The sequence below is a fragment of the Zerene cesonia genome, chromosome 27, assembly GCF_012273895.1.
Source record: "Zerene cesonia ecotype Mississippi chromosome 27, Zerene_cesonia_1.1, whole genome shotgun sequence".
Taxonomy (NCBI): domain Eukaryota; kingdom Metazoa; phylum Arthropoda; class Insecta; order Lepidoptera; family Pieridae; genus Zerene; species Zerene cesonia.
Genome location: NC_052128.1, coordinates 6474003 through 6491930, shown reverse-complemented (window position 1 = coordinate 6491930; position 17928 = coordinate 6474003). Strand labels below are relative to the sequence as shown.

Sequence of the window (17928 nt, the reverse complement as noted above, 5' to 3'; positions counted from 1 at the left end):
ATCACTACCGCCCATGAATATTTGCATAGAATGCGCTGTCTGCTTTTAAGGGTATTGCGATAACAACAGAATTGTTGACTAGAAAGCGGGAATGGACTGAGAAGGAAAAGGAAGGGTTCCGACTACAAGTAAATTAAAGTAAATATTTTTCACATAAAGGTTTAAAGTACAGAAATGAACGAATGGTTTTTGTCCACAGGGCGTCATACGTGTCAGTACTAACTATAGTAGCGTTCACGTTAGAACGTTACCTTGCGATCTGCCACCCGCTTCACATCTACGCCGTAGCGGGCTTGCGGCGAGCGCTACGAATTGTGCTGGCATTGTGGGCGCTCTCTCTGCTCGCAGCGTCGCCATTCGCACATTACACCACTGTTAATTACCATGATTATCCTCCAGGTGAGTGTTCTATACTGACTATGAGAAAATAGAGTTTGGAGAATTAATATAATATTACGTGAAGGTTTAACACACATAGCAATTTCAGAATATAAATTGAAAATATCCACATACATTTCGGCTTCGCCTACACATTTTACTAGTTTCATCATTTAACACAACTTCACCACAACAACCGCTCGCTTTTAATACAATTTTACTACACAGCAATATCACTGTAGTATAAAAATATAGGATTTGAAAGTTTTCCTTTGTTAAAAAATAAAATGATTGAGTATTTTTTAAAATATAAGCGAGACAATAAAAATGATTTATCGTTGTTGTCATAAAGTCCAAAATTATTACATTTAAAATGATTCATGAGTGCTGTGGTGTCATATATTTTTAAAAGTCAACGTAATAAAATAATAGAAAAACATTTTTCACTATTTTATTAACCGTATTCAGTTCTGAAAAAGCTTTGTCTGGAAAAGTAAGATCAAATCATTAATCATGATCATGTTTAGAGGCTTTTAAAACAATTAAATATCGTTTTTACCGACGAAGGCTCGAGTCTTTGTGTGGATTACGGCGTTCACGCTTGAACGCTACTTGCCTAAATTCCAAGCGCTCTACCTCTACGCTGTAGCGGGTGCTACGCAGTGTTGTAGGCACTCCGTTTGATTAACTGCTAATCAGTGTGAGAATGCACTGAACAAATTTGAAGAGATAAAGGGTATGCAAGTGGAAATTTTAGTAGAATTCAAAATTATCCATAGTTTGCGTTTAATTGCTGGAGTTAGCCAACTTTAACTTGTACGCGCTACGAGGATGACACAAAATAAGAAGTGTATAACTAATCAAGAAGAATGGTCCAAATATCACAAATACTATAAACTAAAGCACATTTTATTCTATCTCTACAATTAAGTCTAACAATTTTACACAATGAATATCTTAATTGCAAAAAATCAAGCTCAAAATTGCATCATATGTTAGGATTTTATGACATCAGTTTCCTAACCATATATTTCTACATGTACAATATTTTCAGCTTTAGAATAATTTTTAATCATAAATTTCACTTTGATAGTCAAAGGATTGATATAAAATAAAGACATTTGGTTCCGGTCCCCGCTATAAAACTTTATCGACAAACGAGAATAAAGGCGAAAACCTAATCAAGCTTTATTGGCTTTATGAACACTTAAGCTTGAGACATAGTCGTTGTTTTGTTTCAAATACGACTTTTTCTTTAAATTGGTTTATTAAAGATAGTTTCGGAATGTATTTCCTTTATTTTATACAATAACCTCGTATAATTGATATAGCTTAATAATTTTTTCAGAAATTAAAGACTTTTTAATGGATTTTAAACGCGATTTATTCATTATATCTTTAACCCGACTTTTCGAACACTTTACAGCGAGCGTGGTCACGGGGCGACTGTCTCCCCATCTTTAATTTCTGAATGTATAATACTCGCGTAAAATCAAACACAATAAAATACTACATAACATTCAATTAAACTTTTAATAAAATTTCATTCTTCATTTCAGTTTAGGCGTTTATTTGTATAAAACTCATTAATATTTTAAATGCGAATATTATGTAGCGTTTTATACACTTACACAATTAGTGCACAAAATAATTATACATTGTACACTAATAAAAATAACTTAAGAGATTGAAAGAATAGTTCGTTACAATTATAGATAACGCGGTGACTTATCCTAAACCCTAATGAAATAATTAATTTAACCCTTTGAAATGAAAAGATTAATTATCTGACGGACTCTTGACAACATCGTTCGTTAGTACTTCGGTGGAGTTAACGTTTCAACTAATTCAATAAAAACTTATTGGATTTCGTTTGTTTACTTCTGTTTTTACTTGGAGTTGGATCTTTTTAATTTAAGATCAAAGGGCAGGACTGATTTTTCTTTTCTACGGAGACTTTTGAAACTACCACGTGCTGTTTAAATAGTTTTAAATAGAAGATAGAACTAATACAGTTATATTTCTTATTGCATTTACAATTACACTCTATTCTAATCATCATAAACTCTTACATATTCCCATTTCTAGAACACGGGCTTCCTATGAGTGTACAGGCCGTAATTCACCACGCTGGCCAGGTGCGGATTGGCAGATGCCACATGTCGTCGAATTTTCAATTCTTGGACATGCCGGTTTACTCACGATTCCTGCACCTTTTCAAGCAGTGGCGATATGGATACTTTTCGAATTTTCGATTTTAAGATCGAGGTCTTCACTACTTTGCCACCACAGCACCGATATCTTAATATCTTTATAGAAAGCATAAATAAATCAGTCGTCTCGCCTCACTCGAAACTAAATGAACCGTTGTGATATTTCAAGTAATGTTTCAACTTAACGAAGCAATAACTTTACTAACTCTTACTTCCGCAATCTTCCAGGTATACTATTCCTTACCTTATCCAGTTCTTTTCTTCATTCCATCAACAGAACTTTCTTGATCCCTTTCAGATTAAAAGCGGAGAATGCATTTGCAGAAAATCCAATTCTGGAAATGTTCACAGATGGTGACAGTAGCTTACAATCAATCACCTATGACATAAAAAACTAAAAAGCTTTAGCTAGTAACCTTCCTCCAAAAAACAATAAGGTAACATATATTCCTCAGCATCAGGCAACGCGTCCCTGGAGTCAGCGTTCTGCGCGATGCTGGAGCTTCCATCCTGGTACATCTGCGAGCTCAGCAGCTTCTTCTTCTTCATCCTGCCGGGCCTCATCATCCTCTGTCTATACGTGAGGATGGGGTTGCGCATTAGGTACGTGATGGGGTAGGTATCTAGATATAGGCTCTTTGGTGTTAGACTTTAGGATAGGTCACAGTGTTTGAGAATTACTATTCTAGTCTAAAAGTAATGATTAAAATAATTTTTGAAAATAGTTTAACCATATTAGACGTACTGATTGTTTCATTTAAGTAATTTTTTTTCTGGTATTTCCTAATGAAACGGATCCTAATTTTACTATTATATATTTCTTGATATAGTAGTATTCTGTTTGAAGTAAATTGTAGAAACATTTATAAAAAAGAAAACAAACGTTTCAAAGAACTTTAGAAACAAATGGTCTTAGTCTTCTATTACCCCATGTACTACGCACAAGTTGCAGATAAATCGCTTCTAATTGATATAGGTGTTCAAAGACCGTGCGTTCCTTACCCTTTTGCTTCTACTACAAAAACAAATGATTGCATGACGTGCATGTTTCTTGTAAAATTATTGATTTTTTTTTTATAGTTTGACACTTTTTTACAGCTTAGTTATGTACAGCTTTATATGTATCATTGATAGATGGTACATATAATGCTGTCTAACAACCTACTCAATTCAAAACGGCATCGCCTAGAGCGTGTAATATCTTGCCTCGTAGAAAGACAATTTGCCGTAGTCAGCTTGTAGTTATTGAGCTTATTCATCCTGCATTTTGCCATAAAAATACCTCTTTTTATCTATATTTAAATAATAATATAAAAATCGAGTAACGTAGATATAGATGTGTGAACAGGTGGTGTAGGCATAATTGTAAAAAAAAACCGCCAACGGGGGTCCAATCTGTCAAACCCCCTGAACCCCCTTGTATCCGCCCTTGTTGGAGGGATTGGAATTCACTGATCGCGAAGTATATAAAAGGCGCTATAATGTTATACTGATGGAACAGGATAATATTGATGTGATTTACATTAGAAGCGAATGGTTTGATACAAAACAAAAGCAAACTTTAAATAATGAAATGGACTCTCAGAAAAGTTCAACAGCAATTTGTAATTTATTCAGAAACAGCACAACAAAAGGAGACGAAATTTTGTGAAAAAGTAACATTATTTAAGATTACTTGGTACGGTAAAAAATATCGTGTTATCCTGTTTGTTTTATACCATATCCATTCGATTAAGTCTTAATAATTTTTCAAGATACTTTATCATACAAATGCATTAACATTGATTAAATTACAGATAAAGTAATATTGTAGAACTGAAGAGTTATTTGGTTTCACATATATACTATCTCAGAAAGGCTGATTCAATTTGAATAATTCATATCAAGGTGGATAGCCCAATTGTAGGAAACGGTTTGCTTATATCCTTCAAGATATTTATCAAAAAGTAGATATACTTTTTGTTAAATCATACATCATAATTCTTTTTGCACAAACATAGTATACAAGGTGTTACAATATAAATAATACGATATGTTTTTCTAATGTTTCGCCACAAAATACACAGCATGCAAATAAAAACTGTTTTATACATAAAAAAACTCCTTTCCAATATGAAAGAGGATAACGCCACTCACATGTGTCACGTATCCTCATGGTATGACCTTCCTGCTTCACAATATTATGAGTTAATAATCCGTAATGTTATGTTCCATATCAACGTCAAGGTTTACGATATTAATAAAGCTGTACTTAATAACAACTGCGTGACCTTAATAATCTAACCTAGCCTGTATATGACAAACCTTAACAGTATGATAACTTAATACGTTTATCATTTAAGGGGACTATAGAGATTGAATGAAGCACGCACACATTTGTACAATCAACAAATCAACTGTCTCGCCCGACTCTGACGGTAAACAGAGCTGCACACACGTGTATATATCACCCAGAAATAAGAATACGCGAATTATAAAAAAATCTATTGACGACACAAAAAATAAATCACAATTAAATCACTATGTTGAATGAAGAAAAATGTACATAAACATTTTACGATTGAGCGTATATCATAATGGTTTTAAAATATTAAAATGTTTAGCATCTTTGCGATTTTTTTCTATCGTATCAAATTATATTGGTATCATGTTTTCAACACACTATCAATTTATCGTTTATCTTGAAGCATATCATACACGTTTAAACAGAAACGTTTCTTTAATGCACAGGATTATATTTTAACGCCTTATAAGTCACGTAGTACGCTCATATAGTCCCTTTAACACTTTGTTCAAACCTTTATTAGGGATTCGTATCAACAAAGACGCTCAAGGGTTTAAATCGCACATGCTACGTTTGCGAAATGCTAAAGCAGTTTAAATTTACAGTCTTTTGTTTGTCATAAACGGATTTTCCATTGTTCTGCCTTATAGGACAATGTCTCCTATTAAAACTTATCGAGATGTAAAGCTATTAAGGTAGAATTTAGGAAAGTAGTTTACAGTTCCTGGTAAGCTATGAGCGTGGGGAATATAGACTTCGTTGTAATGTTAAGGTCTGAATAATATTTGTTGTTGTGAAATATGGAGATTCTAGTCTTTACTGTTCATTAGAGAATATGTAAGATTATCATTCCGTTTATTTTGATATCAGAAATAAAATAGTTACTGTGTAGTATCTACAATAACTAGATTGATATTCTAATATAAAATTCGTGTACCTGCAACCAAAATTGCTTAGAAGGACAGCAAAACAATAAAGGCCAATTTTCACATGGGGATATAAACGTAAAAAAATGAACTTGAGCCTACCGTATTTATAAATATATTATTAATATTCTCATCATATACTAACTTGCTCAACACCAATTTACTAATATATTAACAAAATGTAACAAATATCTTTACTATAATTATCTCATAGATTCTTTCTTATCTCAACTCCTGAGATAAGGTTTTAACTAGTTCAGAAGCCTAGGGATTAATGACAATATACCTGTAACATTATTATGTCAATAAACATTTTAATTTATAAAGACAAATCCATATGAAAAAGATAAATGCACAAACATAGAACTCCAAGCTAAGAAAGTACCTTACAAAGTAGGCACACTGTCTCGCACGTGAAGCAATTGTCAAATTCAATTGCCAGACCAATTTGAGGCACGTGCAATGTATCTGGGAAATGGATTAAATCGCCGGTGAACCACCTGTTTCCCTTCACTATACTTACATTATCTTCAGGCTTTTGTGACCTTATCAGAATTGATACATTGTTACATTGTTTTTGATGATGTTTGAGATTTATTTTCTATTGGTGCCTGAACACGGGTTAATTATACCGATTGGAATGATAGAGATTCTTGCATGATAGATTGGAGTTTCTTGCCGATTCTTTTCGGTTAAAAAGTTGTTATATATATGTTAAAGCGGCTTATATATTCAAACTTTACATGATTAAACTTATTTTAAGTTTGAGTATTGGTCTAGATTTATTTAGATTCTGATTCTTTGTTGTTATAAAGTGAACATTTTAAGTTAATTCGTGATCGAGACGATTCTATTTAATAAAAATTTCAACGATTAATCGTAACACAGCATTAAATACAAATAAAATCCATTACATACATAAGTATACGTCGAAATAATAGATTGAAATCTTTCTGTTCATGTGTTCCTGTCATTTTTTCGAATATTCCTAGTTAACGGATTGACAAACAAACGAAATGTCATGAGTCGCTTAACGCTATTTGAATGACAAAGGGGCAGTTAATTAAAACGATCTCGATTCAAAAAGTAAGGCTGCATTCATATTGGCGGAAGGCCTTTGAGATTTATTAAGTGTTTTATTACTGTTATCATTATGTAATTGTTAAATTGATGTTTTTAAGGGATATATATATTTTATTTATAAACAACCGAAGTTCCTAAAAGAAGATATTCAATTCGACTTGTGGCTTTGTTACTTGAAAACTTCGTGGATTTTCAATGAAGCGATTAGTTTTGTGTTTGTTGTTATTTGATCCAATTTTAGATTTTAGCCCCGCCGCCAAATAATTACCCGTCAGTGTATTTCCACAGCGTTTTTATGTTTAAATGATGCAATTTAAAAGAGTAGTGTAACACTGTACCGCATAGATTATAAATATTGTATATTCCATTGAAGCAAAAGAATATAAAAAAACTCCTAAAATAAAAGAAAATTTTAAAAGAAATGTAATGGAAAATATTGTTTTTATAATCGAATTTCCGAAATACTGTCCCCGACACGCTTTGTTATGCCTTCAAACTGAAACTGAAACATTTATTTATTCAATTAGATTTCTTATCGAAGCACTTTTGAATTGTAGTAACATAGTGTTATTATTTACCATCGGTGCTTCGTGCCCACTGTCCGACCCGTAATTATTTGAGAAATGGTCGTTAGATTTTATAACTTTTTGTTATTTTGAGCTATAGTTTTATCACCTTTTTATTCATTAGAATATCATACACAACACAATATAATAAGCGAAATCGTTCCCAGATCACGTGTTTTGCGTTCATTTTAGACATTAGTACTAATTATATGTAGTACTAATTTATTACTTAATATTGAATTGTTTTTTTATGTCATAGCGGGCAACTGAGCTGGTGGTTCGCCTGTTGGTAAAAGATCACCACCGCCCATGAACATTCGCAGAGGCTCGGACCTCTGAGTATGCGCTGCCCGCTTTCAAGGCATAAGGAAAGGATTGATGACTGGAAAGAAGGAATGGACTGGGAAGGGCGAGGAGAAGGAAATAGGCCTCAAAAATTAAAATTGATTAAATCGCTTGCGATCATGTACATTTATTTTGTAAAGAATTATAACGAAGGCTTATCGTGGTCGACTGAATCAACGAAATCAGTGATATTGGCGGTTAAGCTTGCATTGTTAATATATCCAGGTTTGTGCATACGTATCAGAACGGCTGGATACTTGTATAGATTATGCTTGTGTGTTGTTAATTAGATGAGTTGAGAGCACGGTTGCGTTCATGTTGTGTCTAACTTACTCAAGAATCTAGTCTATCTCCACTTCTAAAGTAATATAAGGTTAAGTTTATTAATTTGTGAGTTTGTTGTTTCTTTTGTCGCTGTAGGGGGTATCTCTGGATCTATTAAACCGATTTTAAAAATTCTTTTACCTATAGATAGCCAGGTTATTTGTGAGTGTCATGTAATAATTTGCTTTGTTTTTAGTCCGCATCGAGCCGGCACGAGCGGCTTCTAAGTAATGTTATAAATGCGAAAGTAACTCAACTACTGAACCGATCTGAATGGAACATGGTACAAATATAGTTTAAGATCCGCAAAATGATATATAATATAGGATGGTTTTAATCCGGACAACCCACGTGAATCATAAGCGAGTAGGTATTATGAGTGCCTAATTCTACATTATGTTGTAGTTACATTCTTAAATGAATTATGAATTTAAAAGCTATTTAAAACTGATTTATGGAGGAAAGGTCGCTGTCTTCATACTGAAATGTAATTAACCCTTATTCATTTCTGTTTCTGACTTGTATTCAAAGTCGGATCTCGTTGAATTTGATTTATTGGCTTTCTGACGTTAAGAACTAAAAGAATTATGAGATTTAATCACGAAAAACAACTAATGAGTTTATTCAAAGACGCTGGGATGCTGCTTACAATATCATCTACTAACATATAATGTTATTAAAAAAATTTTATTTTTTTATATATAACTGGCGGTCCGGCCCGGCTTCATGCGTAGTATGAATATAGTCTATAGCACTCATGATAACGTACCCACACAAGCAAACATTTCAGCTTTATCTATATATATATAAAATTCTCGTGTCACAGTTTTCGTTGCCATACTCCTCCGAAACGGCTTGACCGATTCCTCTGAAATTTGGTAAGCATATTGGGTAGGTCTGAGAATCGGCTAACATCTATTTTTTATCCCGATATTCCTACGGGATACCGACTTATGCGGGTGAAACCGCGGGGCGCAGCTAATCTAATATATAAAATTCTCGTGTCACAGTTTTCGTTGCCATACTCCTCCGAAACGGCTTGACCGATTCTTATCAAATTTTGTATGCATATTGAGTATGTCTGAGAATCGGCCAACATCTATTTTTTATCCCGATATTCCTACGGGATACGGACTTACGCGGGTGAAACCGCGGGGCGCAGCTAGCAACATCTATTTTTCATACCACTACACGATAAGAGTAAGGCAGAACAGCGTTTGCCGGGTGCAGCTAGTATTATTATAGTTGTATCAAGAAAATATTGAAAGCTTTAAATGTAAATGTTAAATTAATAATTTAATCTTAGTAATAGCAAAATGTATAGTATTTAACAGTTGTAATATTTTTAATGCATGGATGTCGAGTGCTTCGATTTTATAAATAATATAATAATATATACTTTTTTGGATAATGAGGACTAATTGGAAAATATTATTATAACCTAAATATATATAACTCAAAGGTGACTCACTGACATAGTGATCTATCAACGCACAGACCAAACCACAGGATGGATCGGACTGAAATTTGACATTTGTTTGTACCATGAAAATTTATTAAGACCGCGCGGGCGATGCTGCGGGCAACAGCTAGTAGTAAATATTCTTTAAATTTTTTAATGTTTTAAAGGTTTTCAGGCAATGTTAGGTGGCAATGCTTCTATGTAACAATAACACAAATAGAATAAGTATTTATATAAAAGAGTATATACGTTAGTATGTAAGCCATCAAATTCGTGAATCCAAGCACGTTATTTTGACGTGAAGGTAATACGGAAAACTAATGCGCCATGTAAAAGAGGAAAGGCTAGAGCAAATCATCATATTTTTCTATTTCACTTTACCGCCTCAGTACTTTCTTTAATATACTCTAATATGAGAAATAAGTTGTATCAATTTTCAGTTTTATAGCAGCCGAATGCTTTTTAAATGGTAAATTTTGAAAGAATCAAGAAAGTGGCGAATGACGTGGTCGAACTCTGCCCCGTCATCGATCTTTGTCCATTCTTTAAAATGTTACAGGTAATATTAAATCAACAGCTTACTTTATAAATAGATAATTTTAAAACAAATTTGCACAAAAATTTACGTTTCACAGAAATTTCTCGTTAACGAAGTCTCGTTATTTATGTAAAAATTCCAAACAGTAAATAAGCATCAATTAAAACAAGGACTAAGTCCCGAAATGTGCGATGTATCACGTTTCGGTCCAGGGTCAGGATATGTTGCATAAAGCTGATAAAGGACAGAGCATTCGCTATAAACCTAGGTAGAATTTTAGGTATTAATATTAGGTCTTTGTTATACAGTGTTATCTAAAAATAAATCTCTATTTAATAAATATTCTCTTTTTGAGAACATAAATAATTTTTAATATAAAGAAATGTATCTATACTAAACGCACTAAACTCAGGAACTAATGTTATAAGGCTATATGATATATATATGTACGGGCGAAGCCGGGGCGGACCGTTAGTTATTAATATACAGGAGTTTATTTAGTTTATTTTTCCTCCGACTTATTTTTTTGCTCTTGTCTAGCGCGTTATTCTTAGCAGTGTGTTATGATACATAAACCACGGTACAAGGAGACATACTTGAGTCTAGGAATAACTATAAAACTTCTTATTTTAATAACTACAACAAGAAAATTTCATCTTGATCTTGTGCTTTTGGATTTTTCTAGTCTTACATATTTCTGAAGAAAATTTCTTGAAAAGAAAATGTCTGTATCTGAATCTTGTTACATTATTTAATGACATGCTATTATATTATAGCCTAGCTGTTGCCCGCAGCATTGCTCGCGTGGTCAAAAAAAAATCAGGTTACAAACTTTCATATCCTATTTTATTCCCCTTGGGGTAAAATTTATGGCAATCAAGGATTTTTAGCCTAGCGGATGCCTACATCAAAGTAGTTATTCGAAAGTAAATTTTAGCCTAATTGATCCAGTAATTTGGGCTGTGCTTTGACAGATCTGTCAATCACCTTTTCATTTTATACATAGATAACTAAATAAACAAAAATGTAAAATATCCATTTCGACTTGTCTGCATCTGAGAAATTTTTTGAAAGAATAGAAAAAAATTCTCATTTATAAAAGCATTTCAATGCTATAATACCAAAAATTTAATTGTCTGCATCTGCCGGCGAATAGGTGACTTTATGTGTTACGCGGCGATTCTGCCTCTCCCTTCTCCTCATATTTAGATACCTATGGTTTTATTCATAAAACCATAATAGATTGATTAATTATTGTTATTTTAGGTCCACTCACACACACAACCCAGGCAGTCCAGGCACTCTGAATGGGGTCAACGGCAGTGTTCACGGGGAGGCGAGGCAAGCTCAGTCGAGGAAAAACATCATTCGAATGCTTGGTGAGTAAACCTAATGGTTACTCTACATATAATATTACAAAGTCAAACAGTTTCGTTTGTTGACATGAACACGCTTATCTCAGGAACAACTACTTTGAACTGAATAAATGTAAATTGTTAATAAGCTAGGCATTTCCAAGGCTCGCTCTTATTATCTAATACACGAGTTTCCATTTAGAAATAGCCCTAGAAATTGTATGAAAAAATATTGTTATTTTTTAGAAATTAAAAACTTTTTAACGGATTTTAAACGCGATTTATTCATTACATTATTAAAATTTTACGTAAAATCAAACACAAAAAAATACTAAATACTGTTATTTCACGCAATTTCACACACACTGTACAATTTCAAGTATAAACATTAAAATCTATTTCTAGTGCAGTGATAACCTAATAAGGTCTACTATTCTTGTATTGAGTATCGTCAAAGATAGTAAGTTCCTACCTATTTCTGAGAAACGAGCTGATAATAAGATGTCATACTTATATAATTTCTTAGAAACGCTTTGCTTTTTAAAATCTTATAAACGTTTTTATATATGTTAAAAAGCAATTATAGATTCCGGTGTGAGAAATGCTGGAAACATAGCACGCGTATTATAACAAAACCCGAAGGATTTAACCTGAAAATGGAATGAGCATAAATTAAATAACAAAACTACATTATGATGATATTATGACTGGAATCTAATAGCTGTTAGTACATTCTTGTCGCTATAAATACGCTCTATTGATATTCTGTAGAGTAATTTGCGGCTGTGCCTTCAGCGAACGTTATTCAGCCTAATGAAATATTAATAATTGCTGTACTTACTCGATTACGCCAGAAGTTATGACGTATGTTTTGGGAGTTTGTACTGATGTGTTAACTTTGACAAGCTGTAGAACCCTGTTCCTCATTTGTTTGTCAAAAGTTGTATCAACATGTTGGAGTTAATGTAATCATGTTGCTAGCAACACTGCGTGTTGTATAATTAGTAAAGCAAGCGCTCGTCCGAGGAGTGACTACATTATAACAAAGTTTTCGGTAGCATTGTTAAATTGTTGCAACACTGAAGTAAATGTAACCATAAATAGAAAGCTTTAAGGGGCAACTTAAAACTTTAGGGCTAGCCAAACAGATTGTAATTATTTATAAATAAGTCCACTATTTTTTTGTCTAAGCTATCATATATATCGTTCGTATAACAAGCAAGGATTTTAATAACTGGCAATGTAAAGGTTACATTTAATCTCTCATGGATGTTGCCTTTTTGCTTATTTATTAACTGCTATCCCTGCCTTCGCTTGGGTTGCCCAAATTTAAAAAAATCTAACTTTCCCACGTTTCTTGTTAAAAATGTAGTTTTATTATAGGCAAATTAATTTTAACTGGTTTTTGGAATTCATTCGTTACATACAAATACAAAATTTTCCCTATCATAATATTAGTGAAGATGAATTGAAATATTTATTTCATGAATTCTGTTGTGTTATTTGTATCTTATTTTGTTTGATGTTTCAAATAAAATGCCTTTGGTTCATGCCTACCTACACTATTTCCATTAATCGTTAGTAATCTTCATGTAGCGGCAGTAGTGATCGCGTTCTTCGTATGCTGGGCGCCTTTCCACTTCCAGCGGCTGTTCTTCATCTACGGTAGCAGCGTGCGCTACTACCACACCATCAACGAGTATCTGTTCCTTGCCGCTGGAGTGTTCTACTACGTGTCGGCTACTGTCAACCCGATACTCTATAATATCATGAGCCACCGGTGAGTGCTGGCTATAAAGATCTTTTAGCATGTCTCATACGTACACACGCCAGTGTACCCAGTGTAACTGTATTTTATTTTATTAGGTCATCCAACACCTGTTACATTATAACTTATACATAAGATACACAGATTTAACAAATAAAAATAAATGTTTACAAGACAAACAATTATAGGATAACACATGTAAATTTGTGTCAAGCTTCAAGTTTTAAACATTATACATATATATATATATATATATATATATATATATATATATATATATATATATATACATTACAGACATGTTTTTAAATATTCACGGATTTTGTGACAATTATAATGCAATATATCTAAACATAAAGCATTTGTAAATATTCTTGTCATGTAAGCATTTTAAATCGCTTTCGTATCACACTAACATTATTATGAATGTGAAAGTTTGTTTGTTTTGATGTTTGTCCGTCACGCTGAAACTACTGAACAGATTTTGATGAAATTTGGTATATAGACAGACTATGAGCTGGCTTGATTGATAGGATATGACTTTTTATCCCGATCAAATGCTCCCGTGGGATGTAACAGGAATCCTGATATCCGGGTGCAGCCCGGATGAGCGTCTATTTTTTTAAAAATGTTACTGTTTAATGTTATGTACGTAAGTGTAACATATTATATAAGAGCGAGCTATCAAACAGGGTCGCCTGATAATAAGTAAGCCATCAGCTCTCAAATACATTTGCAGAGGTATTACCTGGTTAACAGTAAAGGATGAGAATAAGAATCGATAAGCGGATTAGAGAAATGACTTTAGAAATTAAAAGAATAACCCAAAAAATTAAATCTGTTTTTGTACATCTTGGTATCAGACGAACATTTATAATTCACACATTTATTACAACTGAAATCCTATGAAAATGTTTGTGTCAAATTTCGTACTTATATGATATTCCATGATATATGTGATTAATGAGATGCTGCAGCCTCAGAATCGCTTATCATTTCATGTACAAGCTAAGATTGATTATTGGCGAAAGAAATTTTTTATTTAATATCTTTTCAAGGTGCCTTACAGTTATAAAAGAGTTTAGTGACATAAGACTTGTAATATGTAAATACATTCTTATTTAATGCTTTTTATGAATAAAAAATGATTTTGGAGTTCGTGTACATATAAATTTTGGTCATAATTAAGCAATTCCTTTTTTCTGTTTCTCACAAAGTTAGCAAACGTCTTCAAACATCTCTTTGAAATGTTACTAACTTACGGTATCTTCTAATTTATTTATTTATTTATTTATTATAAATTTACAATTATACATGCACTTAAAGTTAATTATCATATACATAACAATTATTCGAAATGTTAAGGATAAGAATTCCCTCCATACTAGTCCACCACAGATTTTAATGTAATTAAACGGTTATTTAATTTATCTAATAAATATAATAGTCATAAAGAAGGAAGAGCAATAAAAATGAAAGTGATAGCTGGTAAGATAGTTAAAATTAATTCAATTATTTGGTATTCGAACAAAAATTGATTAATAAATTTATTATAAGTACATAACTAAAATAGTAATTATAATTAAAATTACTGTGTTAAAGCAGAGAAGTGATTTTAGCCATTCCATTATCTTAGTTTTTTGTCTAGTGATAAGATTTGTGTATTCAATACTGTTATACAAATTCAATAAGATAAGGACTCCAAAACTCCTGCACTCTAAGCTTCAGCAGAAGCTAAGGGGGTAGTAGGCCTTGCTAGTACAAAGGTATCTCCCCAGATACCGCATCGCGTTCAAAGAGACGCTGTGCTGCCGGCGCGCGCGGCGCCGCGCCAGCCGCCTGCGGGACACCTCCAGCGTGCGGGAGACCATGCTCAACCACAACTCTGAGGGTAGGCGACGCACCACACATCCTCCACTACATAGTAGAAAGCTACTTAACTCGTCGATACCTGTGTATAAATATGTAGAAATAAAGCAACCTGCATATTATGTTATTTATGACTCTTTTATAAACTTGTTTAACTTTCATAAATACAAATAAAGCTTGTGTTAGATTTTTCTTTGCAATCGACTACAAAAAAAAGGTTAACAATTCGACCGTTTTCTTCGACTGGATAGTATAGTTTATGTTATCTGTGGTCTGGATGAACTAATTTTGATTATTGTTTTTTTAATGAAAGCTGGTTCCTCCCATGTGGTCCATGGTCGACACAAATTTGTACTAAATCTCACAATTTGAAGGTTGATTAATTTTTTTATACAAATACTTATATATACCTAATGTAGGCACAATTAAAGTGTATGTTTTTGTTTTTTCAGGTACTAATTGTGTGTCTTTTTAATCCAGGTACTCAGCTAGTCAGAGTGAGGTCCGCAAGCCACGACAGACGATCCCGCATGGACAGGCCCCGGCGCAACAGCTACTACGGGTCCGAACCCCGGACCGACCGCTGGAAGGACCGCCGGCACAACGGCGTGTGCAAACACAAACAGTACCAAGTCCACAGGTTCGCAGATTGATCTTGTCATGTTCATAATGTAGAGAGTTTTCAAACACTTTTAGAGATTGATTTTAACTGATAGTATTTTAGTATGTATTTATTTGTGATAAGTAGACTATAAATGAGTAACGAAGGGATATGTTCTTTATTGTGAGTTTTATTTAAGCATTTATCGTATGGAAGTACGTCACTATGAAATGTAGACCGGAAATATTAAATAAGTTGTCTTTGATGAATGTATAAGAAATAAATTTATGAAATGTATATAATGAAAATGTTGAGAATTTATGTATTTATAATAGTATTTTCTTATATATGAGATTATATAGTAAGATAGATTACATAGTCTATATTAAAATGTATAAAGGTTTAGAAATTAAAGACATTTTAACGGATTTTAAACGCCATTTATTCAAGTCTTTAATTTCTAAATGTATAATACTCGCGTAAAATCAAACACAAGAAATACTATGTATAAACGTGTTAAATTTAAATAGAAAAGGGAATTTGAAAGGCGGAAGAGTTTGTGAGGTTCCCTTTATATCAGCTCATAGCACTGTTTTCTATATATATATAGAAATATATCAAGCATATACTTCGGTGCATCTCTTTTCCTTTTATACTTGTCTATGCTTCCTACTTACATGAAACTAAGACCTATATATATCCAATATTCAATGATCATAACAACGCAAAATATTTCAACTTAAATATTGAACTATAGAGTAGTACTATTATTTATTCATTTATTTATTTGTATTCATTACATAACTTAGAAAGATTCATAAATGATGATAACATAAACTTATTCAAGGTTCTCCGTGCACCATTAAATTAAATATATATAAATATTACATATGTTTTACTTGATATAATGATTTCGTCTTATGCCGGTCACTCACACCTGAACAAATGCGTATACGCACAAGGCATACGCATATGATCGTGGATTTATTTTATCTTACTAAACGCTCGATCGGCTCCGTCCGGATATCAAGATTCCTGTTATATCCCAAAGGAGCAATTAAATAGAGATAAAAAAATATGAGATAAAAACCCTATCATACAAGTCAGCTCTTACTCTACAGAGTACTTACTAGTCTACGGATTTTTGATGAAACATCCAAACTAACTTTCACATTTATGCTATTAGTTTGATTCACATGATACACAAAAGTACAACTCTAATATATATTGTCAAAATGTATCGCTTAAACGATACAAAGGGAAGGACGGAAAATGTAAACACAAATTGGTCTATTAATTTCCTAAATCGTTGGCTTAATGGGCTGATGTGAAATGGCGTATTCTGTTATTTAAGATATTAATATAGCGGGTAATAGGTAATGAATAGCATAATTTGCCTCATAATGATCCTATTGTACCTTATTCTAATTACAAAATAGTATTTAAATGACTCATGGCAAAAATAATCATTTTGCTGTTCCAGTTACGAAAATGCCATATAAATAAACCACAATCTCTATACCTGCTTCTTACAATTACCAATAACTACCACACATAAGATTACCACAGATAATTAAATAGTGACTACGTTAACATTACCTTTTACCACAGATAACATAATATAGTACCTTAAACCTGCTCTTTCTTTCTAGTTATCTAGTGAACATAATATAAATGGATATTTAAGCTTTTTTTGCTATTATTATTTATTTTTCCTTTCATTATTATTGTTTTATATTTTTTTTTATTTAATCTGTGTTTTTGTGTTTCATGTCGCATTGTCTCCAAATAAATGATTTTTCTTTCTTCTTTCTTTCTTTCTTGTTTAAATAATTTCCTAAGATACAAAATGATTTTATATTAATATGATTGCTAGTCAAACAATACATCATTAATAATATTAGGTATGAATAGGTTATATATAAAATTTTAAAGTATTTTACTTCTATGTGTAAAGCTAGATATATATTTAATGTATATAACTTGTAGTATTTATATTGTAATACTCAGTGATTCAAATAAATGTAATTTGTATACACACTTTATTTTATTTATATCCTTACGTTACCAATATATAAGATAATGGGTACTTCTGTAAATTAAACTTATCGATATAGCTTTACAGCATATCTTTACATTATCTTTCATTATTTATCTTTTATACTTTATAGGCCCATATCCTTTTCCTTACCCTTCCCAGTCCTTTCCTTTCTTCC

At 32.4% G+C, this 17928-nt stretch overlaps 1 protein-coding gene across 2 annotated transcripts in view; it reads left to right on the top strand.

The window, feature by feature from the left end:
* Positions 1–16811, top strand: part of LOC119837497 (neuropeptides capa receptor-like) — a 50564-nt gene extending 33753 nt beyond the window's left edge. The window contains exons 3-8 of one of the 2 annotated variants that reach the window (XM_038363095.1): positions 200–399; positions 3047–3194; positions 11386–11498; positions 13071–13254; positions 15021–15133; positions 15592–16811. In XM_038363095.1, coding sequence (XP_038219023.1) covers positions 200–399; positions 3047–3194; positions 11386–11498; positions 13071–13254; positions 15021–15133; positions 15592–15764 — 931 coding nt within the window. In that variant the 3' untranslated portion in view covers positions 15765–16811. Of the gene's footprint in view, positions 1–199; positions 400–3046; positions 3207–11385; positions 11499–13070; positions 13255–15020; positions 15134–15591 lie in introns of both variants that reach the window. The other variant, XM_038363094.1, reaches the window with a different exon arrangement.
* Positions 16812–17928: the final 1117 nt, after the last annotated feature.